The sequence below is a fragment of the Stenella coeruleoalba genome (assembly GCF_951394435.1).
Source record: "Stenella coeruleoalba genome assembly, chromosome: 3".
NCBI lineage: Eukaryota > Metazoa > Chordata > Mammalia > Artiodactyla > Delphinidae > Stenella > Stenella coeruleoalba.
Window position 1 is genome coordinate 159,013,023 of NC_137148.1, and position 27,928 is coordinate 159,040,950.

General features: G+C 42.5%; 2 protein-coding genes across 6 annotated transcripts in view; one reads left to right on the plus strand and one right to left on the minus strand.

The window, feature by feature from the left end:
• Nucleotides 1-416: 416 nt before the first annotated feature.
• Nucleotides 417-18,771, minus strand: LOC307183919 (uncharacterized protein). 3 transcript variants are annotated; one of them, XR_013827634.1, is made up of 4 exons: nt 18,174-18,770; nt 7,628-7,983; nt 6,413-6,566; nt 417-3,799 (listed from the first exon to the last, which is right to left on the minus strand). XR_013827634.1 is itself a non-coding variant. In XM_079917088.1 (3 exons), exons 1-3 carry the CDS (start codon nt 18,556-18,558, stop codon nt 3,760-3,762), a joined length of 504 nt encoding a protein of 167 aa, XP_079773214.1. In that variant the 5' UTR covers nt 18,559-18,771; the 3' UTR covers nt 417-3,759. The 3 variants fall into 3 exon arrangements, 2 of the variants coding, with proteins under 2 accessions (XP_079773214.1, XP_079773215.1); XM_079917088.1 differs by lacking the exon at nt 6,413-6,566 and having other exon boundaries at nt 7,905-7,983; nt 18,174-18,771; XM_079917089.1 differs by lacking the exon at nt 6,413-6,566 and having other exon boundaries at nt 7,925-7,983.
• Nucleotides 18,772-18,822: 51 nt separating this feature from the next.
• LOC307183917 (UDP-N-acetylglucosamine--peptide N-acetylglucosaminyltransferase 110 kDa subunit-like) overlaps nt 18,823-27,928 on the plus strand; it is a 33,832-nt gene continuing 24,726 nt past the window's right edge. Inside the window, exons 1-2 of one of the 3 annotated variants that reach the window (XM_079917082.1) lie at nt 18,823-18,910; nt 20,549-20,616. In XM_079917082.1, coding sequence (XP_079773208.1) covers nt 18,896-18,910; nt 20,549-20,616 — 83 coding nt within the window. In that variant the 5' untranslated portion in view covers nt 18,823-18,895. Of the gene's footprint in view, nt 18,911-20,546; nt 20,617-27,928 lie in introns of those variants that run through there. The other 2 variants (XM_079917083.1, XM_079917084.1) reach the window with 2 other exon arrangements.

The following is a 27,928-nucleotide window of genomic DNA, read 5'->3' on the forward strand; positions in this document are numbered from 1 at the left end:
GGACACCGAGCACCACACACAGCGATGGCGGCAGCGTGGGCCTGAACTCCTGAGGCCCTCCTCACCAGAGCCACCCCATGGTGACCACGGGACCCAGCCCTAAGAAGCAGCCTGGGTTTGGAGGCACTAGTGCACCATCTTAAGTCATATCCCTGGGAGCCCTGATTGGCAGCAGCGAGGAACCACCGCCTGTGGCAGCTCTCCCCAGCATAGGAAACGGAAAGCTCCAGCCTTTGCCTCTGCTCCTGGCCCCCCAGCTTCGGGCACCCCCGCAGAAGCATCTTCTGGGGGTTCATCATCCACAAATTCCACTGTGGGCATCTATGCTAGCACACAGCTGGGTTTGGGGAGCACAGCGGCTGCCCTAGATCTGAGCTGCATGTTTGCAGCTCTCAGCATTACAGCAGGAATGAGGGGGCCCCCGAGCACCACACACAGCAATGGGGGCAGCGTGGGCCTGAACTCCTGGGGCCCTCCTCACCAGAGCCACCCCATGGTGACCACGGGACCCAGCCCTAATAAGAAGCCTGGGTTTGGAGGCACTACTGCCCCCATCTTACATCACATCCGTGGGGGCGCACCCAGGCAGGGCCCCCCTACTTCCAGCGGAGGGCACAGCCCATGCCCAGCCACGGCTGACTTTAGGGGTGTGTCGGTTCCGGCCTCTACTCCTAGCAGCCTCAGCTCCGCAGTGGGTACAGCAAGGTGCAGCCTTGCTCTTAGGGCCCCCTCATCACCTGCCCAGGGCTTGGCTGGACAAAAAACCACTGGGCCATGGAGCAAGTCATTCTCCTCCAGGAGAATTCATTACCTTGGGGTTTAAGAGGAGGAAGTTGGCCTGAGCCAATAATTTTGGGTCGAGGCCATCAGTGTCCACCTCCTCTCAGCCTGGGCCTCGTTTGGACCCTGTTTCGATGTGAAACTTATAATAAAGCTTTGTTCTTGTTCTTTTGTATAATCCTCACGTGTCTGTGATCTGTAGATCAAGTGTGGAAAAGCACTGGGTTGTATGAGTGGTAACATGGAAAGCCAGACCTGTTGACAGTTTCCTGTGACCCTGCTCATGGGTTGTGAAGAGTAGCACAACAGGATGGCTACAAGGGCCCTATATTAAAAGTGTGTTTTGAGTTTAAACGATGCAGCCCAGCCCGGAATAAAATGGGCCCAGAGGGAGGGGTAAACAGGGAGGGTCATCCTTGTCTGTTATAATTGCTGCTTCCCACCCACCCCTCTGGCCTGGAGGGGGCTGGGTCATCCTGAGCACACACCAGCGGCCCATACTCTACACGTTTAGTATTTTCTAATGTAGCAGTTTCTTTGACTTTGTTTTGCTTTAATAAGTCTTAGGCAAATCATTTACATGCACATCTCACTCAGAGAGTATATGTCCATACAACCTAAAGCAATCTACAGATCCAGTGAAATCCCTATCAAAATTCCAATGACATTTTTTACATAAATAGGAAGAACAATCCTAAAATTCGTATGGAACTGCAATAGACTTCAAAAGCCACAGCAATCCTGAGAAAGAAGAACAAAGCTGGAGGCAACACTTTTCCTGATTTCAAATTATACTACAAAGCTAGAGTAATCAAAATAGTATGGTACTGGCATGAAAACAGACACATACACCAATGCAACAGAATCAAGAGCCAAGAAATAAATCCACACACATGCAGGCAACTAATTGACAGGGATCCAAGAATACTCAACAGGGAAAAGATAGTCTCTTCAGTAAATGGTGTTGGCAAAACTGGATACCCACATGCAAAGCAAAGAAAGTGGACCCCTATCTTACACCATTTGTAAAAATTAACTTGAAATGGATTAAAGACTTAAATGTAAGACCTGAAACTGTAAAACTCCTAGAAGAGAACATAAAGAGAAAGCTCCTTAACATTGGTCTTGGTGATGATTTTTTGGGTATGACAACAAAACCACAAGCAACAAAAACAAAAAGCAACCAATGGGACTACATCAAACTAAAAAGCTCCTGGAGAGCAAAAGAAACAATCAACAAAATGAAAAGGCAACCTAGGAATGGGAAAAAATATTTGCAAACCACATGTATGATAAGAGGTTAATATCCAAAATCTATAAGGAATTCAAACAACTCCATAGCAACAAACAAACAAACAAACAAAAACAAATAATCTGATTCTAAAATAGGCAAAGCAGGGGACTTCCCTGGTGGTCCATTGGTTAAGACTCCACACTTCCACTGCAGGGGGCACGGGTTTGATCCCTGGTCAGGGAATTAAGGCCCGCATGTCATGCAGTGTGTGTAAAAAAATAAAATAAATAAGGCAAAGCAAGACTAGGAAACAACTAAGTGTCCAACAGGTGAATGGATAAAGAAAATGTGACATATTCAGATATAGATAGATAGATAGACTATTTGAACGCTGAGTGTACCTGGGAACGTTAGTTACTTAGCCCTTCTGTTTCTCAGTTCCCTGGCCAGTGATATGGAAATATTAGTAGGACCTGCTTATTTGTATTATGTTCTGAGGCTAAAAATTAGTAAATACAAAGCCTGAAGAAAAATGATGGGTACTTCATAAGTGCTACCTACACAAATGTTCAAGTATTAAATGCCTGGAAGAATAAGTAGGTCGTCTCCAGAAAGGGCACCTAGGAGGCTACAAACAGGAGGATAGAGCCTACTTTTTCACATTGATGACATGAGTAAGTCGTTTTAGAGCTCATGGAAAGAATATTATTTCTTGTGATGCACTGTGGGGTGGGCAGAGTAGGGGCTGTGATCCATATTTTATGGTTCAGGGCACTGAAATTTAGACAAATTGAGTAACTTGCCCAGAGTCACAACACTGATGAGTGATGGGTCTGAGGCAGGGGAGGGATAGAGATTCCTGAACACATGGACATGAGATCATGCCCTGGATACACAAACCAAGAGCTCTCCTCACTCCCTTTCACACATCCTCCTGCCCCAAGGATGCTGCAGGGAGACAGCTGGTACTCGGAGGAGGTGCCTGGCCCAAGAGAATGGCTCAAATCTGGACCCACCTCCTGGCTCTACGTTTCAATCCCTGACCCCAAATACAATGTCTTTCCCCCAAATGCAGACCCCCTGATGGACCGGGGTATCCAAATATGTGTGCATCTCCCCTCCCTTCCCCCTCAGCACTTGATTCTAGCAGCTGATTTGCAGTGAGACTTCCTGGTGGTCAGGTGACCACCCTGAATGACCAGTAGTCTACTTGACTCCCTAACTGACTCAAAACACAGGACATTCCAAACCAACTGCCCACATGACAGTTGCACAGAGAATTAGCATCATCTTCAACTGATCAAACCTGGATGATGAGCAGTTAATATTCATTAGCTGGGAACAGGGTCTACTGGGCTGGTGTTTTGGTGCCTTAACAGATGAAGTTTACAGGCCCCCAGGGTCTCACTGACTAGAAACTGACCAATCGTCTGAGCAGCTTGGACTAAGGCCTGGCTAAGAGCGGGCAGTGGCTGCACGGGCTCTGAGTGGGCACCTTCCCTGCCCAATCCTCCCTCAGCCAGATCCAGGCTCTGCTGTACAAACTACAGCCATTCTCCTGAATCTACTTGCTAGTATTATTTCCACAGTACCTTCAATGGAGTGGTTAGTGGGGGTGCTATTTGTGTCCCTACCCTGTTGTTTGGCCAGATGCTGATTCTGATGTGCCTGAACCACCGCTGCGGATGGCCAGCAGATTATCTTGATCGCAGATGATATTCTTGTGCATCCTGTGTTTCATTCCTTTATAATCTTCCTTTTCTTCTTGGTACCCGAGTCATGATCCTGGAAAACACAACAAAAACTGAGAGAACTATTGATATGTTGCTGGGAGAAGACCATGCAGAGGTGTCAATTCATTCCCAGGTCACATGTCTGTTCTCTTTGTTCACCAGCCTCCTAGGGGAGTCTAGGGGAGTCAAGTGAATCGAAGCTGGGCTGAGAAGAGGGTGTTGCAATGTGGTGTGCACTGAAAATAGCCAGCAGGCTGACTGCACGGGGACATGACTTTATTTAGTGAGATAATACAGAAAGGGAGCACAGCACAGTGACCGACAGAGTGGGGGCTGGTGCCTGATGGTCTGGATTCAAATCATACCAGAAGCCACATGAACCTGGGAAAGTTATGCAGACCCTCTGTCCTCAGTTCCTTGTTCTGTGATAATGGAAATGTTAATAGGGCCCACTTATTAGTATTACATGATGAAGCTTAATACAGCAAATCAGGTAGACCCTGATGAAAAATGATGGTTACTTCATAAGTGCTACCTAAGTGTGCAAATATTAAATGTCTGGAAGAATAAGCAAGAAATGTGGTAGTGCTGCCTCCAGAGAGGGGACCTGGATGCCACAGGGCAGGGGAGTGGGGAAGGTTATGGGTGTGATGCTTTAGAGCTTGTGAAGAGTATCTGTCATCATCTCCTGTGATCCCCACATCAGCCCCGTGGGGAACTCATGGCAGGTGCTGTGAACCATATTTTATGGTACATGGCACGAAAATGTTGAGATTTTAAGTGACTTTCCCGGAGTCGCAAAGCTGATGACAGATGGATGTGGGACAGGAATGTAGTTGGTTCCCTGGGACAGAAATCCCTGAACCCCTGAATGCTCTAGATGGTGCTCTGGACTCCTGAGCCCAGGGCTCCCCTCCCTCCATCCCCCCAATCCTCCTGCCTGCCCCATGGTTGCTCCAAGGACAGGAGGGGTCTGAGCCAACAGGAGGGCCCATGCCTGACCCACTGCCTCCCTTACATGTTGATCCCTGACCCCACAGCTCTTAAATATCCCTGAAAGAAGGTCCCTTGAAGGATCAGGGGGTCCCATCTACGTCCCTCCTCCCTCAGCGTCTTCACACACTGGGTGAGCCTCCTGGTGGTCTGACCAGTGGTCGGCTTGTCCCCACGTGGCTCAGAGCCCTGTTCTCTCCAAGCCAGTTGCCCACATGGCACATCTCTAACAAATTAGCTTGGTCTTCAACAACCAGCCCTGGATGCACAGGTAGTGCTGATTAATGAGGACAGTGGCCTGCTGGGCTGTGCTTGGTGGTTTAGTGGGTGAAGCTGGCGTGCCCCACTGTCGCCTGACTATTGATGTGAGCAACTGTCTGAGTAGCCTGGGCTACGGCCTGGCTGGGGAGGGGCCGTGGCTGCACTGGCTCTGAGGGCGCACCTTCCCTGCTCATCCTTCCTCATCAAAAACCAGCCCCTACAAACTCCTCAGCCATCCCTAGACCCTGCAGTGGCACAGGAGAGAGGCCCATGCCCTTCTAGAGGGACCCCTCCATAGCCACAGTCTAGAGACCCCATCCCAGGACTGTCTCTGAGGATGACCCAGGCCCTCCTAATCTCTGTCACCAAATGTTCATTCCACTAACCCGATGGCATTGTCCCTTCTCTCCACGTTCCCAGGCAGCACCCAAACACCCAGTGATCCTGTCCACATCAACCACTGGAAATACTGCCACGAAATCCGTTTCCTTCCTTTCTGAAAACCTCTAGATTTAGACTGCTAATATTTGCTTTTGGATTTTGACATCGACATTCAGAAGTCTTTAGCCTGTAATTTCTCCTGTCCTGTAATATCTGCTGCGGGTATGACATCAGTATTCTCCTGGTCCGATGAAAGCAGTGTGGGTGTGTTCCCTCTGTATCTGTTCTCTGGAAGAGTGTGTAGGAGACGGGCATCGTTTCTGTCTTAAATGTTTGGTAGAAATCAGAGGAAGCCACCGGGCCCTGAAGTTTGTTTTGTGGGGAAATTTTTTGGCATCTCTTTCTAATTGAAGTTTACTTGGTGTATTGTACAGGGCACAGATCTTAAGTGTAGAGCTTTATGGTTTCTTGTAAATATAAACACATCTGTTACCAATACCCAGTTCAATATACAGGACGTCCCCAGCACCCTGGCTGCCCCCTGCAGAAGGGGAGAAGAATTAAGTGCTAACTTATTCGGTTATAAGAATGAAATCAGTTACTCCACGTATATTCCAAGTGCAGTGATTTACACACAAATAACTCAAAATGAGTGTGGCAGCACAATCAGAAAGTAGTGGAGGGTGCTGGAGGGCTGGGAGAATCCAGTCCCTTTGGGATTTCCGCTGTGGAGGTAGGGCCAGAGTAAGGAAGCTGAGAGGAGCTTCTCAGAAGCATCTGGGCTTTCACAGAGGGAAAAACTACTGCCCCCCAGAATGCAGTGCCCATTGTAATTCACTGAGCCCTCCCTTTGCAGAGGGTGCTTTTCTACACTTGTGTGTTATTTTACATAGAAGTTTTTTAAAAAAAAAAAACCGAGGAGAATATCAATTTTGCTTGATGTAACAGCCTTTCACTGTTAAAAATAAGACCTATATCTAAAATTTATGCTAAATCTGTACAGCTCCGACAGGAAGTAACCGGCACTCACTAGCTGACTCAGGAGCGGAGGGGAGCAGAGAGGCGGCCCTCCTTCCTTGGCCTCGTGTCTCATTTAAGCTGCCAGACGCTGCACAAGCTCCATCCCCTCTGAGTCTCAGGCTGAGGCCTCCAGGTCACAGTCCTCACAGGTGTCAGACCAGAACCTGCCACACAAAGGCAGGGACTGGAGTTAGTGGGGAGGTGGGCTCCCTGGGGTCGGTGTGTGGGACCCAGGGGGGCTACTCAGACCCTGCAAGTGACTTTGGGCCCTGACATCCCCAGGGCTCACATCCCCAGGGCACTGGGGCCTGTTTGCTGCTCTTTGCCAAGTGTGTTCTGGTAGCAGAGAGACCTGTCCTACAGGGGCGATTTAACCTGGGCATTTGGCCGGGCGGCGTTCAAGTGACTGGTCCCCTGAACAGTGAAAGTGATGCAGAGGAAAGGGGAGGCTCTGGGGCTCCAGGGTGAAAAGTGTGGGTCCCTCCCACCTGGGCGCTGTGAGGAGTGGGACGTCTGATGACACAGGTGGGAGTAGTGACCCTGTCCCTCCAGCCCACACGCAACACGGCCCATCATGAGACCAGCACAGTGGAAGTGGGCAGAGAACTGCAATGTTCCCTTTTCCCCTAATAATCATTTTTCTTTCTTTAACACCCCAGCCAAACTTGCCGGTGCTTTTTAATTTAAAAATATCCTGATGCTGTGGTCATAGAATCATAAATTTTATAGCTTTGCTATATCCCAACATGAAAACTTTATAGAAGACACTGTTTTTCAGCGTGTAATAAAACCAGATGTATTTAGTATTTAATTATAAGGTCATAATTAATTTGGAATCCTGGCCCTTTAACTCATCCTAAATTAGCATTGCTTTGAATTGCCTTCATTTTGTGTGTGTGTTGTATTCAATGTTTACACATCTATGGAAAATCTATAGAACCTCAGGTTGAGAAATGGTGCCATGAGGTGACCCAGGCCCTTCAGTGGGGCTCCACAGAGGCTGCGGGGTCCCCAGGGGGTGGGCAAATCCCAGCCAGGTGTGGATCCTGCAGTGTCCCCTACCGGATGCCAGGGCTACCGCGTGCCCACAGGGATGCAGCAGCGCTGGGCCGGGTGAGCTGTCTGCTTGCGTGAGAAGAAGCCCCGGTGCCTCTGTCCTCCTCACCCTTTCCCCAGGACGCCTGAACTGGGGGGTACCAGGGCCACTCCAGATATCTCACCACACCTGGTGATTTACTGGGGATGTTGCCTGCTGACCTCGGCGGGTTGGGAGGGCAAGGCTGGGTCCTGCAGAGGGAGATGTTGAACCTCACCAGGGACACTCTTTACAAAGAACACAATGTGAACACCACCTCCAGGAGTGATGTATGTGGTGACCCCAGAGACGCCTTCGGCCCCCCATCTAAACATAAGAGCCTGGCATATTCAGGGCTTCTATGGAACAGGGACCGTTCCCTGGCGAGATGCACTCAGGTCATCCTCCAGTTGCCTGCCCAGATTACCACCATTCTCTTCTCTCCACCTTTTTGTTCACATGCAGTGGTGACCACCTCCGTGCTCTTCTCTGGCTTTTCGGTTTTCCTGAAGCGCAAAAAAAAAAAAAAAAAAAAAAAAGTCAGGGATGGCAAGGGAAGCACATACACTTATTTGCCTTCTGCTCTTCCTCCTACCCTCTCCACACTCACATTTCCTCTTCTTGTTCTTCCTCATCCTTTTACTTCATCCCTTCTCTTGAATCCAGGACAAAAGAATTTCTTTTTTTCTTTTAATTGGATGAGTCAGTCTTCTTTTACTTATTTATTTATTTTTAACGTCCTTATTGGAGTATAATTGCTTTACAATGGTGTGTTAGTTTCTGCTATATAACAAAGTGAATCAGCTATACATATACATACATCCCCATAACCCCTCCCTCTTTTGTCTCCCTCCCACCCTCCCTATCCCACCCATCCAGGTGGTCACAAAACACCAAGCTGATCTCCCTGTGCTAAGCGGCTGCTTCCCACTAGCTATCTATTTTACGTTTGGTAGTGTATATCTGTCCATGCCACTCTCTCACTTTGTCACAGCTTAACCTTCCCCCCCCATATCCTTAAACCCATACCGTTTTTATGCTAAGTTATATTCTACATGTAGCTGGAAAAATGTTAAGAATATTTTAAAGAACTGTGCATCTATTTCTGAAGCTGATTTGGCTGTTCAAGGCTTGCTAGCACTTTATGCATCTCAGTACTATTTCACTTAGTAAACAGATGCAGTGCCATGATTGCTGCATATGTGTCTGTGTTCCCTTCTAGGCTATGTTTTTGAAGTTAGAAACTATATTTATATCACAGCCCCTATGTATAGCACAATATCCATTGCTAATTCAGATTGTGCTTTAAGATAGGAGAGAAAATTTAACACTTTTATTATAGTCATAAACATCTAGCAAACCAACCAGAAAATAAAGACTAATTTTCAATTGGTTGGCCAAGAACAAAAAAGAGAGGAATACCTAGTGCAAAATCATATCTCTAATAACTACTGTTGGATTTAGAGCACACACACGCTGAACTTATTTTAAAATATCTTCTCATCAAAGATTTGAGGTTGGACCTGAAAAAATTATATCAGAAGTGAAAATACTTATGTGGTCTGACCAGCGTGGATCACACAAAGTAAGTGTATACTATGTATAAAGTAGATAAACTACGAGGTCCTGCTGTATAGCACAGGCAACTATATTCAATACCTTGTAATAACCTATAAAGGAAACGGATCTGAAAAAGAAATATATATATCTGAATCTCTTGGCGGTACACCTGAAACACAACATTGTCAATCAACTATACTTCAAGTAAAACAAAACAAAACAAAACAAAGTAAGTGTAAAGGGAAGTATAGTTTTATAAATTCACCTCTGATATCCAATGGACCAACTGAAAGAAAACAGAAAGTACAACTTTCTAGGAGACAGGACATGGCCAGCAAACAAGGCCATTACCCTCGGTAACGGTCATACCTGCCAAAAAATACACAGACTAGCCTGCATTCATGAATACATAGGAATTCTTCATTTATCTGGCATTGTTAGGCAATGAGGTATTGTATGTTAGGAGAAGTTTTTTTAAATGACAAATTGAAGAGGAGTTATTTTAACCTTCACTCGGTAATTTTTTTCTAAAATTAAGAAATGTATCCACTGGTGTAACTAATGTTTCCGTGATAACTCGGGGTCATCAGTTCAATCAACGTTTGCATGAATAATGCAAATGGAAACAAGACAGGCATGCTTACTGAAACTGAAAATGACATGGCACTGGCTGGAATAACTGATGAGACAGAAAGAGAAAAACAAAAATGAAAACAAACCGTGATCAAGAAACAATCAGTCAAGTTCTGACTTTCTGTACTTAGTTTCAAAACGAGATACCACAAATCCTAGTGAGAGACTCCAGCATCATTAGCTGTCTTTCTCCTTTGTTTCCACCTTCCTTTCCTTTTCCTTCTATCCTAGACTGTTCCAGGCAGTGCTTATAGCTGCTTGCAAGACAAATTCTAATACTTGCTTTCTCTCACACAAACTTCACAATATGTCCATGTGATAAATAGTGTGGAGGTAAAAGACAATTCATCACAGGCACATCTCCTATGAAAATAAAATTAGAAACTAGCTTCTAAACATGCAGAGAGAAGGGCGTGGTGTCAGGCACTAATTCCCTTGCGAATTCCTCTCCATTTCTAATAGACGTTCTTCTTTACCAAGATCCCTTTTTATTGGTGTCCTATTCCAGACTGCTCCACTCCGCCCATCCTCATCCTGTAAAATACATTCACACTCTTTTGTGACCCTACTTATTTGCCCATTAAATAATCAGTCATAGAACTGTCGGAATTAAATACAGAGTGAAATTAAAATACTGGAGTCACTTGGAGGGTTTGAGCAGCTCCACCAGAAAATACTGGGCATGGATTTAAAAGAGGCTGCCTGGGACTTGCTCTTGTCCAAGTTCTTTCTCAAGAAGTATCTGAAATAAGCCTAAATTCAGAGTTAATCAGTCTGGCCTGCTTTCTCAGGTGGACTGGAATTCATTGCTCTTTCCCCTCAACTCCCTGATGTCAGTGGCACTTTCCGGAGGGGAGGTGGACTTCTCTGCCTACTGCAGAAGCTCAGTTCCCCCAGGACCCACTCCCCGTCTGAATCCCACACTGGAGGCCAGATGCCAGCCTTCTCAGAACATTCGTGGTTTCCTTTCAGTTTTTGACCTGCTCAGGTTGAGTTCCTGTAGACTCTTTCTCAGCTTGAAACCTGATCTTCAACCCCTTCCCTGACCTTGATGATTACCTTCCTACTTTAGCCCTTAGGTGCTTTAGCTATAAATTGATATAGTTGCCCTTCATTCTAAAGTCTTCTTTCTAAAGCTCTACAATGTGTGGCTCCTTGAAAATGTTTCTCTTTGCTGGTTTTAATTTTGTAGAGAATTAAAACCACAGCTACTCTAAAAGACAGTAAGTTGCATTGGATAAGGAAGGTGTGCTTTTGTAGTTAGATTAACAGGGATGGAAGACGACTTAGTATGTTTTAAGATACTCATGATCCGCTCTCGTGAGAGTTGGGAGAAGAAGGGGAAGAGAGTTAATAAAATACCAAACGATTGTGACAAATTAAGTTCACCAAGATGTAGCTGATTAGTTACTACTTGAATAAGCCACACAAATCCAATTCAAGTTGTCCTTTATTTTTCTAAGAAGGATCCCAGTGAATCGAGTCCCATGTTCAGTAACTCCACCTTCAATGGCTTAGTCTTTAAAAACGGTTATGTTGCTGGAAGAAGAAATATTGCCCATCAGTCCTAACTGATGTTTAGCTATCATGTACATTTCAAATAAATTTATTACTTTGCCTGATCTCAGTGTAATACATTCCAAAGGGGCAAAGAGCACACGAAAAGTTATGGAGTCTCCATCTTCTACACTGAAGTGTGCAATAAATTACATATTATTTGGCCGTGAAATTCACAAGCCATAGAAACCACGCCATTAGCAATGTATACAGTGGTAAACAGCAGGTAATGAGAATGATATAAAACAAAACAAACTGTGTATGTTGGCACTGCTGCCAATAAAACAATCATTAAATGCATTCACATGCATCTACGCTAGGTAAGCTCTTTAGGGCAATTGCTATGAGTTCTACATACCTGTCAGGATATTATATATAGCCCACTTTCTATGGCCTTTATTCAAAGACGCTGAGAAAGGGTTACTCTGGGTAAATTCAGACCTTTTCTCAATATAGAATTTGGTCAACATGCGTTCTGAACAGCAAAATTTCACAGTGCTTTCAATTTCCCTACACTAATTGCCACCTCAGCAAATGCAGGATTAAGTATAATGGATTATAAGAAGTTAGAAAGGAAAGATGCAAGAAAAGAAGGAAGGTAGAAAAAAGGTGGGTATGGAGTACTTCAACATTTATATAGAGTGGACCTAAAACTAAACTGAGGTTTCCCTGAACTATTAGCATACGCTATAGAAACTTAAATGAAAAAATAAAAAAACCCAGCAAGGGAAACTCAAAGATTCTTTGTTTTTTCACTTTACTGCATATACACGTCCATCTTAAACAATCTATATGCTTATATCCAATAAGAGAGCATTGTTTTGCAAGGCTATTTGGGTTCTATCAGCATGTAAAGGTCGGACAACTCAACTTTAGCAGAGTCAGCCTTCAGGTGAATAATTGCTTCTTTCAGGTTGCGAGCAGTTGAATTTTCCAGAAATGTTTCCCAAAAAATGAAAACTAAAAGAGTCCTAGGACAGCGTCCTTTAGAAGTTTTATAGTATCAAGGTTTTTGGAGGAAGAGAATCCTTGTCGATTATCAACACAATGATTCCAAGCAGGTCAACTTATGCTGAGAATATTATATAACAGAACCCACTTCACCTCCATTATACTGACAGTGATCTTCCTTACTTCAACCTTGTGCTTCTTAGTAAAGTTGAAAATACGGAGCCAAGAACAGACAGTGACAATGCCAGAGACTCAGATGTACCTATAGGTGCCTTCAGACAACATCAGCCACCCAGGCTAAAGTCCTGGTTTAAAACATCCCAACATGAATGAATCTCAAAAACCATATGCTGAGCAAGTGAAGCCAGATCAAAAGGGCACCTACTGTATTATTCAACTTACATGAAATTCTAAACTGGGCAAAAGTCATCTCTAAAGATAAAAAGCAGATCCGTGGTGGCCTTGGGGTGGGAGATGGGGATACTTTTGCAAAAGCCTAGGAGGAAACTTTCTAGGGTTTTAGGATTGTTATCTATCTTTATGGGGATGGTAGTTAAACAAATGTATACATTAATTAAAAGTCACTGAACCGTTGACTAAAAATGTCTGCATTTTATTGTATGTAAATGATACCTTAATAAGGTTGATTACAAAATGAACCAAAACCAAAACAAAGCAGAAGAAAAACCTCTCAAGACCTCAAAGAAAATACACTGTTTTCTTCCAGGGTACCAGATTGGAAATGAGGCATTGGTCTGTTCTACCCTCAGATTATCCCTAGGATTATCTAGTCTATTTTAAAGCACTAGAGTCCCCTATCAGGAAAACTCACCCCATGTTTAATTACTTTGATTTCTTCTCTGCCTCTTCTCCCAACACAGTGAAGTCATTCACGGAAGAAAAACCAGCTTTTGCCAAATTTACATCATCATGTATTCTTTCCAAAGCTATTATTTATGTAATAAAATTTCACTACACTTTGTAAAAATCTAGCTTTTTGAGCCTTACAAATCTTAACAGTTAACCTATTGCCTCCACTGGAATTTGGAAAAAAATTATTTTGAAAAGGAATAGCTGAGACTTGACATTTTTTGTGTGTCTGATTTTCTCTTCCCCTAAGATAGAAGTGAGTAGGAATGAGAAACACATACATAAAGAAAAATAAATTATCTTGCTGCCTTTGCATGGTTATAATTTATAGGAGGCCCTTTTCAACAATAATCTATTATCAGAATCAACAAAATATAATCTCCATGAAGGCCAGGCCAGGATATTTGTCTCTTTTTCAGCAGATTGCAATACAAACCACATTCATGGATATGCTTCTTGATGATCCTTGTAATACTGTAACAGTTGACCATTTCCTCATGCCTCTTCACCTTAACTTCAACCTGGTTTTTCACTAACGACCTCACATTTCCTTCTCTAGAACTTGGTTGTGGGCCTCTTTTCCAACTCCAACTCCAACTCGCATTTCACTCTGGCACCAAAGGAAGACTCACACCTTCCTGCTTTTTAGTGATACCTCAAGGTCATTACCATATTGTGATCACCCTGAAGAATAGCCAGATAATTGTTATTTCAGAGCCATCTGACAGTTTGTAGCTCTAAAAATTAACTAAGGACCGCATTTGTCAAAAGTATCCTAGTTTAAGATTTTGGTAATAGAGCAACAGTAATTCCGAAGTCATTTATGACAATCAGTGTGGGAAGCACCCTCCTTCAGGAAGATCCTTTGCCATACAATACTCTTTCCCTGTCTGCTAATAAGGAAGCACAGCCATGGAAAGTAACCTTTTGTGGAAAGAAATACTTGGCTTCCAGAAGGCTTGCAGTTCATACATTTTTCTTGAATTAGATTCCCCATTAATTACTTTATCCACAAACAGGTAATTATCAGAGTTATGTAAGCAATTAAGGAGATGCTACTCCACATTCTTTCAGCTTGTTGACCTTTCTCACTTTCTTTCATGTGGCTATCTGAAACATCAGTGATTTACATGTCTTTCTTTCTTTTTTTTAACAGATTTCTGTGTGTGTGTGTGTCCCCATGATGAAAACATCATTAAAATAAAATATCAGGAATAGACTCTTAAGAAGCAGAGTCTACTTAAAGTCCTAGAAAATATGAAAGCACTAATATTCATGGACAACTCTACACTCTGAAAGTTACTCCAAGTTTTGTTGACCTCTCTTTTGCCTAGGAGTTTTTCAAATTTTCTACCATGATCATTTGTTAGTTTTATAATTACATAATAAAGGCATTACATCATACAATCTTTGTTATCCATTGCAGTTTTAAAACTATTCCTTTCCTTGTCCTCAGCAGATATGTCATAGATTATTAGTACATAAGCAAAGACTTTCAACGTAATAGTACTTTATAGTGAGAAGAACTATACTGAGCTATCTCTATCCTAACACAATGCACTAGGAAAGCACTAGGAATTCTTAAACACTAGGAATACAGAGACGATCAAGGGGCAAGTTCCTTGCCTTCGAGTATACATGATCATTATAGCAAATGCTTAAATAGCACTTAGTATGTAACTCACCACAGCAGTCTTATTATCCTCCTTTTTAATAGGTGAGCAGAGGAAGCCACAGGGAAGTCATAGGGTAAAGCCAGAATTTGAACCTAGGTAGACTAGTACACTCTCCACGGCTTTAACTACTACGTTAAAAATATATATATAAGTTATATATATATCTATATAACTCCAAGTATTCCAGAGTTACAAAACACTTATCTACCAAAACTCAAAAAGGAGCACTCAAACTTGCATAGAAAATAAACATGTGGTTTTCCCTTCCGGTGCAGTTGTTGAGAGTCTGCCTGCTGATGCAGGGGACACGGGTTCGTGCCCCAGTCCGGGAAGATCCCACATGCCGCGGAGTGGCTAGGTCCGTGAGCCATGGCCACTGAGCCTGCGCGTCCGGAGCCTGTGCTACGCAACGGGAGAGGCCGCAACAGTGAGAGGCCCGCGTACCGCAAAAAAGAAAATAAACATGTAAAAGTTCATAAATAAACCACAATATAACGTGCTCCACATAATATACTGACTGCAGTGTCCTGGGCCTCTCCCATCCTTAGGTAGCTGGAAAGTACAACAAAATAATACTTTTCACCTTTGGAAGCCACACCATCTCTCATACCAAGCAACCAATTACTTCCTTAGAGAGAACAGGAAATTAACCTGAATATCATAAAAAAAATATATATAGCATTAGTGATGTAGAATCTTTGTTTAAAGACAATAACTTCAATAGCAGAGGGAACTTTACCATTGCAGGCTTCAGATAACCTCTATATTTCTCAGATTTCATGCTAAATCATAAAATGCCATACTGTGTCTGAAGCTATTTTTTCAATAGTCCATTTTCTTAAATGGACTAGCAAAGCAGTAAATACTGAGGAACATTTTGGCTCTCAAATCCTAAAGCCATTCTGATTATGCCTGGGTGATCATGGGGACATCATCGGAACTACCAGAGGACTGGCTGAAATACCAGTGTTCTGGCCAGCTTACAAATTAGAAATTATACAGAATCCAATTTTATTTTTTTGTTAAGTAATTCCTATGAGGCTTTTGGGATGTCAGTGTAAAGTCCTTTCATGTGTAATCTTTATCCATTAGATAGGGAACAATGCCAATCCCCGTCATAAATACTTTCACAACCTGACACTGAAAATCCATTGCAGGGCATAGGACCTGCAAATAGGATATGAATCACACACATCCACTCATTCAGACAATCCACAAATATTCATTTTTAAGTCTACTATATGCCTATAATGTACCGGCCTCTCAGATGCTAGACGATGCTAAATGCTGAAACAGACATACTCAGTTCAGGCCCTCCTGGAACCTATTACCTACAGAAGTGCCTTCGTTGTAAATGGTCAGGTCTCAGCCAATGCTATTATCATCAGCAGGTGACCAAAGGACAGAGCTTGCTTCCCTTCAGAGGTACAAAACAGTTCTTACACCTGAATGGGATGCAAAGAATAATCTGACTTCTGTTCACCGGGGGATGAATTGAACTGTCCTTGCAGAAGAGATAACAGATGGTGTGAACCCCAGATCCTAGAAACGGGCCAGGCACACGACAAGTGTTCAGCTTTTCAAAAACAAATGAACAATCACTTCCTCTCCTAGATCTTTACACCCTTCCTCTGTTGGCTACTTTCTCTCAGCTTATAAACATCCTCAAATATACTCACTTAAAACAACTCTCAGACCTATGATTCTTTGGATATTCTTGTGGATAACCTAAGTCTCTACCATGCCTTCAAACACCTGTCCTCCCAAAAGCCCACATCTGTACCTTGGGCCCAGACCTGTCTACCAGGCCCCTCTAAAGCACTGAAGATGAAGTAAGATCCTCTCGCCACCCCCAATCCCTTTCTACTGTGCTCTGTATTCTCAAAAAGATGCAGCTGTGAACTGTCACCCACGCTTGCTGCCCTCCCTTTTCTAACTGGTCACCAGGCCTCACCCATTCTCTCTCAGATCTGCAAAACCCGGTCCCACCTTTTATAACTTAAGTGGGACCCTTAGATTACAATTCATCCTGCACCCAATCAACTGCCTTCCACATGGAGGTCCAAGTGAGCCTCTAAACCAGAATTCCATGTCACTGTTCTTTGGTGTTTCCCGCAGCCTTCAGGATAAACATCCAAACTTCTGACAGGACAAACAAGGCGCCTTTCTGTTGGGCCCCACTAAGTTTTCAGTATGGACTCTCATTTCTTTCCCAAACCCTGAGTTCCAGCCCTGTACATTAGTTTTGCCATATTTTCCTACATTTCTCAAACTTCAACACACACTGCTTTCTCCTGCCACCCCAGGAGCTTCTACACATCCTTAGAAAGGACGGCCCTTCCTGCAAGAATCCTACCCTGAACTTTCCCTTCCAAGTTTCTGTGCTCTGCAAAGGGGAAACATGGCGGGGAGGGATACATTAGGAGTTTGGCATTAACATATACACACGACTATATATAAAATAATCAACAAGGACCTACTGCATAGCACAGGGACCTCTACTCCATATCCTGTAACAAACTGTACGCGAAAAGAATCTGAAAAGGAATGGATATATGTATAACTGAATCACTTTACTGTACACCTGAAACTAACACAATATTGTAAATCAACTATCCTCCAATATAGAATAAAAATTAAATCAAAGAAAAAAGAGATTCTGTGCTCTGTAGCAGCAGAACTCACTTCTTCCAGAGCACTGACTCCTGTGCTTGTGTTTACTTGCTGCCCAGCAGAAGGCAAGAATTACCTAGGGCAAAAGCATCGTCTCCAGCAGCCCTTGGTTCTGACAACTCATTCAAGTGCCAGGATACTTTACACACATAACCTGCTTAATTAATTCTAAGAACCCACAGAAAGAGTGGTTTTTAATGTCATTTTACAAGTGTGGGGATTGTAGTGCAAAAGAAACCTGTCCAGGCCACAGAGAGCATAAGCCCTGGAATTCAAACCCTAACTGCCTTCACACCGGTGCTCTTTCCACTATATATGATACACCTATTGAAAAAAATTTTTTTTTCCTGAGCCCTGTTTGAATGGAAAGGAAATGAAGCTGGGATATATCCATTTCCTAATCGCTTTGGTGCGTACCAGGCAAAGTCACTCAACAGACCAGGTAACATCTGTGCAACAATTAACGATGCTCCAAACTGTGCTAAGTGTTCTACTTTGTAGAGTCTAGAAGCATTAACACAGTGCATCCTTGTAACCGCCACGGAGGCTGGGTCCTGTTAAGCCCATGCTACAGATGAGAACACTGAGACCTTGAAGCCTTAAGGCACTCGGCCGGGGTCACCGAGCTGGCAGGAGTCCTAGGCCGCACGCCCCGTCTAGTGCACGTACACCCGGGCACTGGGCACCGGTTCTAGTGCCCACCCTCCACCTTTAACCATATAAAACCCCGCTTCTCAGCGCCCACACGAGGGCCCCTGGAAGCCGGAAGTACAAACCTGTCTCGACAAGCCGTGGCTGGAAGAAGCTCTGGATACAGATCAGGGGCAGAGGGTGCTCAGGAGCGGCGCCCAGTCTACCCGCGACGGCAGTCGGCATTAAGTCCAGCAGGCCCTCCCTCAGGGAAGCCCGCACGGAGGGCAGAGGCACCGAGTCCTGCAGCGCGCACAGGTCCTCAGAGCGAGAGAAGGAGTCGGACGCGCTGTCCGGGCGCAGCTTCACCAAGTGTTCATGGTCTGAGCGCGGCCTCGGGGACGCTGGCTGCAGACAGGATGCCCACATCCTCCTGTGGGTCCCGGCTCGCCTCCCCGCCCCTCGGGCGCCCACCGCCCGGCGGTGCGACCCCGCATCGTGCGCAGGACCAGCGTCGCAGCCAGAAGACATGGTGCCCCAGCTAGGCCGGGCCCTCCATGCCGCGCTCCGGAGCCCACGCGCGGCCTGGTGTTGGCGCGGGCCCCAGCTAGGCCGGCCCCTCCATGCAGCGCTCCGGAGCCCACGCGCGGCCTGGTGTTGGCGCGGGAATCAACGCCCTCCCGAGCTGCGCAGTTGCGGTTTAAGCCTCCCGGCGGGCCCGTGGGGGCGGGGCTCGAGGACTTCTGCGCGCTCGCCGTGCGTCCGCACGCAAACCCGCCTCCCTTAACGACGCGGCTTGAGGAGCAGCACGCAGACCCGCCTCCCCTGACGACGCGGCCTGAGGAGCGGTGTCGGCAGCTTCGAGACTATGGCAGCGCGAAAGGTAGAAGGTGTGGAGAATTTGGGGTTTCCAAAAAGCGTTTGCTGACTGATCCAAACAAAAGTGAGACTTGGTTGTATCAGCGCATTTTAAAAGTAGTTAAACTCCCGCTAAGTGTCTGTGCTCGCCCCGCCCAGGAGAGAGCGTGAAGTCCGTGAGGGACACAGGAAAGGCTGAGTGGACGTCTGCCTGTGGTCCCTTACCTGGTGCACGGGTGTGTGAATTTCTGCGGAGAGCTCTTAATTTCTGTCGTTTCTGCTGACTTGACACGGTGGTTGGCAAACGGTGACGTGTTCCGTGCATTCAGGACATGATCGTGGTTCCTAGTAATCACTTTGTTTTGTACTGACATCTCCACAGAGAATTTACTACTGAATATCCACTTTAGAGAAGAGAAAGTGAGGCGTAGGAAGTGAAGTGACTGAGTAAGAGGAAGGACTCAGACAATTGGTGTTAGTAAATTAACCCTGCAAGGAGGCCGTTAGCCTGCGGTGGCTCTAGCGATGCGGCCGCCTACTTAAACCAACCCAAATCTAAGCCTGTCGGCGCCTCAGGGTGACGAACACCGCTGAGGACACCCAGTCACAAACCACCAACTAGGCGTTAAAGCCATAGCAAATCACTCGTTTCCTTGCTTTGCTTCTGCCCTTTTAAAATAAACATCTCTGCAGCTCCTGTGGCTGGAGTGCTCCTCACCTCTTCCGCTTTGTGGTGCGTGAATTGAATCTATTTTTGCGCACATAAAGTGTTAAAATTTTAAATATGCCTCAGTTTGTCTTCTAAGATTGGCCGTAGAAGTTGGATTTGTGTCCAGTTTCTAGAGCAGTGGTCGTCCTCTGGTCAGGCCTTAGGCATTACGTGTACAACGTTCCTCTTCTACCACCACCTTCTGGATGCCTCCGCCCACTACCAGCTCCCACGCATCAGTTCCCCTAGATGTGGTCAGCAATGGCTTTTACATGCAGCGTGCTCACATTATAACATCACAGACACTCCTCCGTCCTCCAGCCAGCGTGTGAAGTGAAACTTTACCATTTCTGTTGAAGACTCCCTGGTGTGACCACTTTCCCAAACACAGCCACGCCCCAGCTGACTCTGGGTAACCACTCTTCTGAACTTGGTCTCCAACACTGGCATGGATGTCTTTCTATGTAGGCTACATTTTTAAGTATTCTTAAACTGCATATCGTATTCTATTTTGTTTTCTCTTGTTACTTGCTTTATTTAGCGTTATCTTTGCTAGGTTCATCCATGCTGACACGTAAAGATCTGTCTAGTTCATGTACTTTCCTCACTACGTAGGATTCCCATGTAAGGAAATACAATAATTTATATGTGCATTTTCCTGTTGATGGACATTTAAATTGTTTCGAATTTTAAGTATGATTTCTTTTTAAAAAATTTTTATATACTTTTTAAAGGTTGCTTTACATTTACAGTTATTACCAAATATTGGCTATATTCCCTGTGTTGTACAGTACATCCTTGAGCCTGTCGTACACCCAGTAGTTTACATCTCTCACTTCCCCAGCCCTGTATTGCCCCCTCCTCCCCCTCCGCACTGGCAACCATTAGTTTGTTCTCTATATCGGTGACTCTCCTTCTTTTCTGTTATATTTGTTAAATTGTTGTATGTTTCAGATTCCATATATAGGTGATATCCTACAGTGTTTCAGAGTTCAAAAGACTCTCACGACAGAAGCCAAAAGGTAAGAGCCATTTTACATTGATAAAAAGCATTTTAACTATGTAGAAGCAGAAAATGAAAAGAAAGAACTTTGCATTACATTTAATAAAAGCTTAGGGAGATCTTTGTGGTATATTAGTGAACTTATTTGTGGAAATTTAGCCATGTACATTGTGTTGGAGAGGCACCAAGACTTCAAGAACTCTCACAATTTGAGTACACAGTTGCCTTACTTGTAGGCAGGATGGCAGCCATTTACATAACAATGATTTGGAGGATGTTGTGTCAGCTCTCGCTGTGATAATGCTTTGGAACAAATCGACGGAAAACTCAGTTCCATAAACAAGAATTTATTTTTCTTGGACCTATTGGCTAGCTGCAGTGGCTCTCTTTTAGACCTCTAGATGGCTGGTTTTGCTCCGTGTTTTGGGTCAGTTTGAGGTCTGTAACACACATCTTCCTCTGGAGCCCAACTGTGAGGCCGCAGCTCCCAGGCCCTGTCTTCTCACAAAGTTCACTGAACCATAAGAGGTGAGCCCAACTGCACAAGCCCATTTAAGGCCTGTGCTGCTCATTGACGGCCATCATGTCTGCTCACACTTCATTGGCCAAAACATGTCACAGATCTAAGCTGTATTTAGAATATGTGTATTTGTTTAAAATTGGGTGCCCTCACAGAAGAATATTGCATTTTGGACAGTGTTACCTTAGCATTTTCATTGGCATTTGCAAACGTGATAAACGCCGTGTGCACTTTTTCACCTTTGAGAACTTTCTGAAATTGTGGGACCATTTCTATTGGAAAAGAGGAAGGTACACTTTAGAACTCAACTCTAGTTATGGCATTGTTGGGAGAAGAATTAATGAGATAAGGTCAATACAAGTGAAAGATTTGGGATCACATATTCATCATTAACATTAGCATTCTACAGAACATTCCTGGAGAATTGTGATGCTTGCTTTATGTGATTTCTATCCTAAATCATTAGAATTTGACCGAGACACTTCAGTGAAACATACATCATACAGCACATCGCATTTTACTTTTTCCTACCACTCCACAACTTATCATCAATACTTCACCATAACTCAGAAACAGAAACAGAAACTGAGTGAGTTCATTGTTAGCAGACGGGCTTCACAAGCAATACTAGTGGAAGTTCTTCAAATGATAGCAGACAGTAACTCAAGCCATAAAAACAAAACAAAGAATGCTGACTAGAGCAGTTGTGTAGGGAATTATAAAAGATACTGTAATTTCAAATTTCTTCTCCTTTCTTCTTTTAACTAATTTAAAAAGTAAGTGCCTAAACAATATGACTATATTTGGATTGTTCTCTATATAACATAAAAAAATATCATATATTTGATGATATGGCACAACGAAGGCAGTGAGAACAAAGCTGTGTTAGAATAAAAATGACAGTAGATCATAAGCTGAATCTGCAGGAAGAAAGGAAGAGAACCAGAAATGGTAAATAGATTAACCCGACAAACTCAAAAATATTTATTTGCTCAACTTTCTTCTCTAAACTCTTTGAAAAAATAAGCTTGTGAGAAGTAATTATTATAATAATATGTTGTTAAGTATGTAACATATATAAATGTAATAAAAACAAAAAAGAGGGGAAGGCATACAGCTCTATAAACGTACAGTTTCTGTTTCTATCTGGAATGAACCTAGTAAAAATCTGAAGAGATTCTGAGATGTATTACATAAGCCCCAGTGCAGCCATTACTCAAACAATGTGGTTAAAAATCAATAAAGGAATTACATGTTACAGTAGAAAATATCTACTTACCATAAAAGGAAAATGGAGGAACAACAACAATAACAAAAAAGCAAAAACATGAGACATGTAGAAAACCAAAGGTAAAATGATAGACATAAATAAACCCTACCATATCAATAATAAAAACTAAATGTAAATGAATTAAACAGTACAATCAAAAGGCAGATATTGTCGAACTGGGTATTAAAAAATGTTTTCTGTAGGAGACACTGCTTGGATTCAAAAGTCTAATGTGTACAAAGTAAAAGGATGAAAAAATACACATCATGCAAATAGCAACCGTAAGCATTGCTGAAGTGGCTATACTAATACCAGAAAAAATAGACTTAAAACAAACAAAACAGTTACTAGATATGAAAAGGGACATTTTATGATAAAGAAAGGGAAGATACAAAAATCTTTACCATATTTGCCCTGAATAAGGTAAAACCAAAATACATGAAGAAGAAAATACCAAAATCCATGAAGAATTGAAGGAAGAAATAAATAATTGCACAACATTAGGTAGAGGCTTCAGTACTCCACAGTCAATAATGGATAGAACAGTTAGGCAGAAGATCAACAACGCTATAGAAGACTTGGACAAGACTATGAATTAACAAGACCTAATAAATGTTTACAGAACACTCAACCAAACAGTAAAATACTCATCCTGCTCAACTACATGTGAAACGTTTTCCAGCATAGATGACATGCTAGGCTGTAAGAGAAGAGATTGAAACCCACATACATTGCTGGTGGGAATGTAAAATGGTGCGGCCATTTTACAAAACAGCTTGAGAGTTCCTGCAAGTGTTAAACATAGAGTTATCCTATGACCCAGCAGTTCCACTACTAAATATATACCTAAGAGAAATAAAAACTTATGTCTGCACAAAAGCTTGTACATGAATGTTCATAGAAGTATATTTCTAAAAACAAAAGGTGGAAATAATTCAAATGACAACCGGATAAATGAATAAACAAAATGTGGAATATCCATACAATAGAATAGCATTCAGCTATAGAAAGGAACGATCTACTGATCCATGTTACAACATGGATGAACCATGAAAGCATTATGTAAAGTAAAAGCAGCCACTCACCAAAGATCACATATTGTACGGTCTAATTTATATGAAATGCCCAGAATAGCAAATCTGTAGAGACAGGAAGTAGATGAGTGGTTGCCTAGGGCTGAGAGGGTTGAGGAGATTGAAAAAAGCTTGTTAATGTGTAATGGGTTTTTTGTGGGGGGACAGAAATCTACAATTGGATTGTTGTGATGCTTACACAAGTCTTTTAGTGGTTACACTGAGAACCACTGAATTGTATACATTAAAGTGTTGAAATTATGGAATGTAAATTACATCCCAATAAAGCTGTTAAAATTATGATAATTTTATATTTATAAATTTGAAAATTCATCGAAAATGACAAATTCTTTAAAAATGCAAGCTAACAAGACTAACCCAAGAAATAAAAATATCTAAAAAACCTATATCTACTGCAGAAGTTGTTTGTATAATTAAGTACCTTTACAGAAAATGATTTCCAGGGATAAATGGCTTTCCAAGTAAATTCTTCCAAATATTTAGGGAAGAAATATCGGTAATCTTACATAAAAATGTTCCAGGAAACAGAAAAGTATATATTGCTCAAAATATTTATAAGGCCAACATAAGCTTCAGATCAAAACTAAAAAGAATATTACAAGAATAGAATCACAGGCCAGTTTCTCTTTTGAACATGCATGCAAAATGTGTAAACAGAAGCACAAACTGTATCCATGGTATGTAAAACAATCATATATCACAATCAAAGTAGCTTTATTCTAGTAATGCAAGGTTGGTTTAATGTTCAAACATGAAACTGATCCCAGGAATGAATTAGAGTGGGAAAAAAAGTCATTTAAAACAGAAGTCTTGGGACTTCCCTGGTGGTCCAGTGGTTAGAACTTGGCGCTTTCACTGCTGGGGCCCTGAGGTCCAATTCCCGGTCAGGGAACTAAGATCCTGCAAGCCATGAGGCAGGGCCCCCCCCCCGCCGAAAAAAAAAGGAAAAAAAGAAGACAACCAGGAGAAGCACAAGATCGAATAAACATAACAGATAACACCTTATGAAAAGTAGGTGAAGATTATGGAATATTCTAAAATTTTAAAACAAAAAGAAACATTTAAAGATTGAAGAGGATGTGACAAATATTGTACATAGGCAAAAAATAAAATAAAGTAAAATATACGGATGATGGGAGCCCAAAATCCAGATGCCCATGTCCTGTCTCTGAAGATTCTCATTCAATGGGTTATGGATTTCCTCTATGTTTAAAAACCTACAGGTGATTCTGATATGATTCACAGACAATGTAAAGCTTCTGCTTTACAGGAAATAATACCAGATTATTTTGTTATTTTATAGTTATATTAACAGGTTGTACTATTGACCGGTAAGTCGGATGTCAAAATGCACTCCCCACTAGGGATATAAAAGGAACTAATAGTCTGTACGGCTACTTGGTGGCAGCATGCATGTATTGCAAGGGCAATTATTGTAGGAATCCAAATGAGTGGAACATTTTAGAATTGGAAGACTACATACAGATCATCTAGTCAAGCTTCCAACTATTATAGTTGTGAAAACTAAGGCCCATATAAAAGAAATGTTTTATCTCCAAAGAGCGTTAGTGAAAGAGTATGAAATTAAAAATATCTCTGAACTTTTAATTTAGTGCTGTTTTTATTAATCTCATGTATTAGCTTAAACTTCAGTGTGACAGATTTGGGATTGAATTCTTGCTCAAATTTACTGATTGCGTGCCTTTTAGTAAGTTACTAAAACACTTTTTTAAAAAAAATAGATTTATTTATTTATTTATTTTTGGCTGCGTTGGCTCTTCCTTGCTATGTGCGGGCTTTGTCTAGTTGCGGTGAGCGGGGGCTACTCTTTGTTACGGTGCGCGGGCTTCTCATTGTGGTGGCTTCTCTTTGTTGCTCAACACGGGGTCTAGGTGTGTGGGCTTCAGTAGTTGTGGTTCACGGGCTCTAGAGTGCAGGCTCAGTAGTTGTGGCACATGCTCTTAGTTGCTCCGTGGCATGTGGGAGCTTCCCGGACCAGGGCTCAAACCCGCGTCCCCTGCACTGGAAGGCAGATTCTTAACGACTGCACCACCAGGGAAGCCCTACTAAAACACTTTTAACTTCACTTTTCACATATGTAAAACGGTGAGCCTTGGCTGATATAGAATATGAGATAACCTAGCACTGTTCTTAACACATACACGTAGTTAACATTTTTTGGCTCTCATCCCTCTTAAACAGCCTCTATCCTCTTAACAATGAAAGTGTGTTTCAGCTAGCAAAGCACCCCAGAGCTGACCACATTCTGACAAGAGATATAGGATTCTTTTTCTTGCTGGTGGTTCTTTATACCTGATATTTGAACTGCACTGAAACATGAACATCTCTTGTTTATACTGTATTAATGGATTGATGAATTTGATAATTTGATAGATGAATTTTAAAAAGTAATATGCAGGAAAAAAAAATAATATGCAGGAATTGAGCTGCCTTACTCTCAAGAAATATAATTCGATAGTGGTGGCTAAAACGATAAACAGTGTTTGGACAGGGAGTCCGTATTGGATGTGAACTACCTGTACTCCCATTCGTCTATTAAGAATAAATAGAATCCTTTCAAAATCTGTTTTAAAGGGCAGTTATTTCCTTCGGACTCATTTAAGTTACCTGCAAGAAAAAGACAATCTCCTGAATCCTTGCTTAAAAGGCTTTTAATACAAAGCAGATAATTTTTTGCAACATTTCCCAAACTTTTCATTATCAAATTGGCTGAGGCTTCTCAACGATTATCATTTCACAACAGTATCTCCCTTTTCACCTTTTTTAAAAGAGTTGGCCTCGTAGATGTGCCCTTAAAACAGAGCTTCACTCTCAACTTATTTTAAATTTTGTATTCAAACAGTATGAAGAAAACAGGATCAGGGAATTCAGCCATAAAAGTGAATGGATTACTGATACATGCTACATCATGGATGCAACTAAGTGAAAGAAGTCAGGCGTGAAAGGCTCTATATTGTATGGTTCCATTTATATGAAATGTCCAGCAGTGGCAAATCCATACACACGGAAAATATTATACATTAGTGGTTGCCAGGGGTTTGGAAGAGAGGGAAATAGGGAATGACTCCTCAAAATGGGTGTATGTTTCCTCTTGGGGTGATGAAAATGTTTTGTAGTTGGACAGTGGTGATAGTTGCACAACATTGTGACAGTAGTAAATTCCACTGAATGGTACAGTGAATTGTTAAATGATCAAAATGGTGAATTTTGTGTTATGTTCATTTTACTACAATAAAAAGGAGAAAGAATTAGGGAAAGACTTAGAGTTTGGGAAACTAAGGTGAACTGGTCAAGAAAAAGACAGCTCTACCGTTGAGTGTTCTCTCAGCTCTCCCAGTGCATTAATCCTCAGCAAAAAGTAGCCTGAACTTGTCGATGATAGTCATTCAACACAGTCCAGGGAAAAGTAAATAAAATAAAACCCAACTCTTCTTCTTTAGCACATCTATGAAAGGTTAACTTGCTGCTCAGCCACGTGGCCATTCATGAAGACGTTTCACTTTAGGTGTCCTCTACTTCAGTACTTTACTCACAGCTCATTCACACCTGTAGGCAACAGCATTCCTTAATTGGATGGAATCTGCAGTGCTGGTTGTGATCGGTCTCATGAAAAGAAAAGGGAAGGAGGAAAAAGCCTCCACATTGACTTGGTGGTCTTGACGAAATGGATGCAGAAGACAGCTTGAGTGTCAAACTGGAAACTGTTATTTTCCTTTTCCTTTTCTTTTTATCTTTCCTATCAGGTCTTCTGCCCACTTCCCACCCCTTCTCTCAAACAGGAAAGACACTAATTAGCTGCTTTTTTGTGTTTTTGGTAAAACACCTATTGTTTTGCGTTTCTTGTTGTTCGGTGAACGTTATTGTTTTTACTGCCAAATGAGCTTCAGTGGTTGATGTAGGGGGTCTCTTGGGAACTTAACGTTTTCCAGTTTAAGTGGAAAACCTTTTTTGTTTGAATTGGCTTTTACTGGGTGCTTCAAGGTTTGCTCTTGGCTCTTTGAAGGGGGACTGAATAGCACTGTGTTTCCTTTGAGGTTCCAATGAATAAAGGATCCTATGTCCTGGGCACTTTTTGTTGATTTTGCTGTGTGTCCTCTCTAATAGCCAGATGCAGATTCCAGGAAAATGACATATAAATGAATATAAGTAATCTGTATAAGTAATTTGTATAAGTAATAAGTAATAAGTATAAGTAATAAGTATAATAAGTATAAGTAATAAGTAATCTGTATAAGTAATTTGCTTTGGCCATACTCCTGGTCTTACTCTACTTGTAGCAGATGGCTTTAAAGAGCATTAGCTATGTATATATTAAAACTAATATAAATATACCAATATTAAATATTATATTGATGTATAAGTGTAATATACTAATATTTATATTAGTGTAACAATTATGTATTATATTAATATATATTTTTTCCTA

Bases quoted from the DNA above. Each gene is read 5' to 3' on its own strand.
- LOC307183919 (XM_079917088.1), bottom strand. From the start codon at position 18,558: ATGTCTTCTGGCTGCGACGCTGGTCCTGCGCACGATGCGGGGTCGCAC. The intron at 7,984-18,173 runs GTTTGTACTTCC...TTTGCGCTTCAG, and splicing joins GCCACGGCTTGTCGAGACAG to GAAAACCGAAAAGCCAGAGA. The intron at 3,800-7,904 runs GTAATCTGGGCA...TGTGTTTTCCAG, and splicing joins GTGGAGAGAAGAGAATGGTG to GATCATGACTCGGGTACCAA.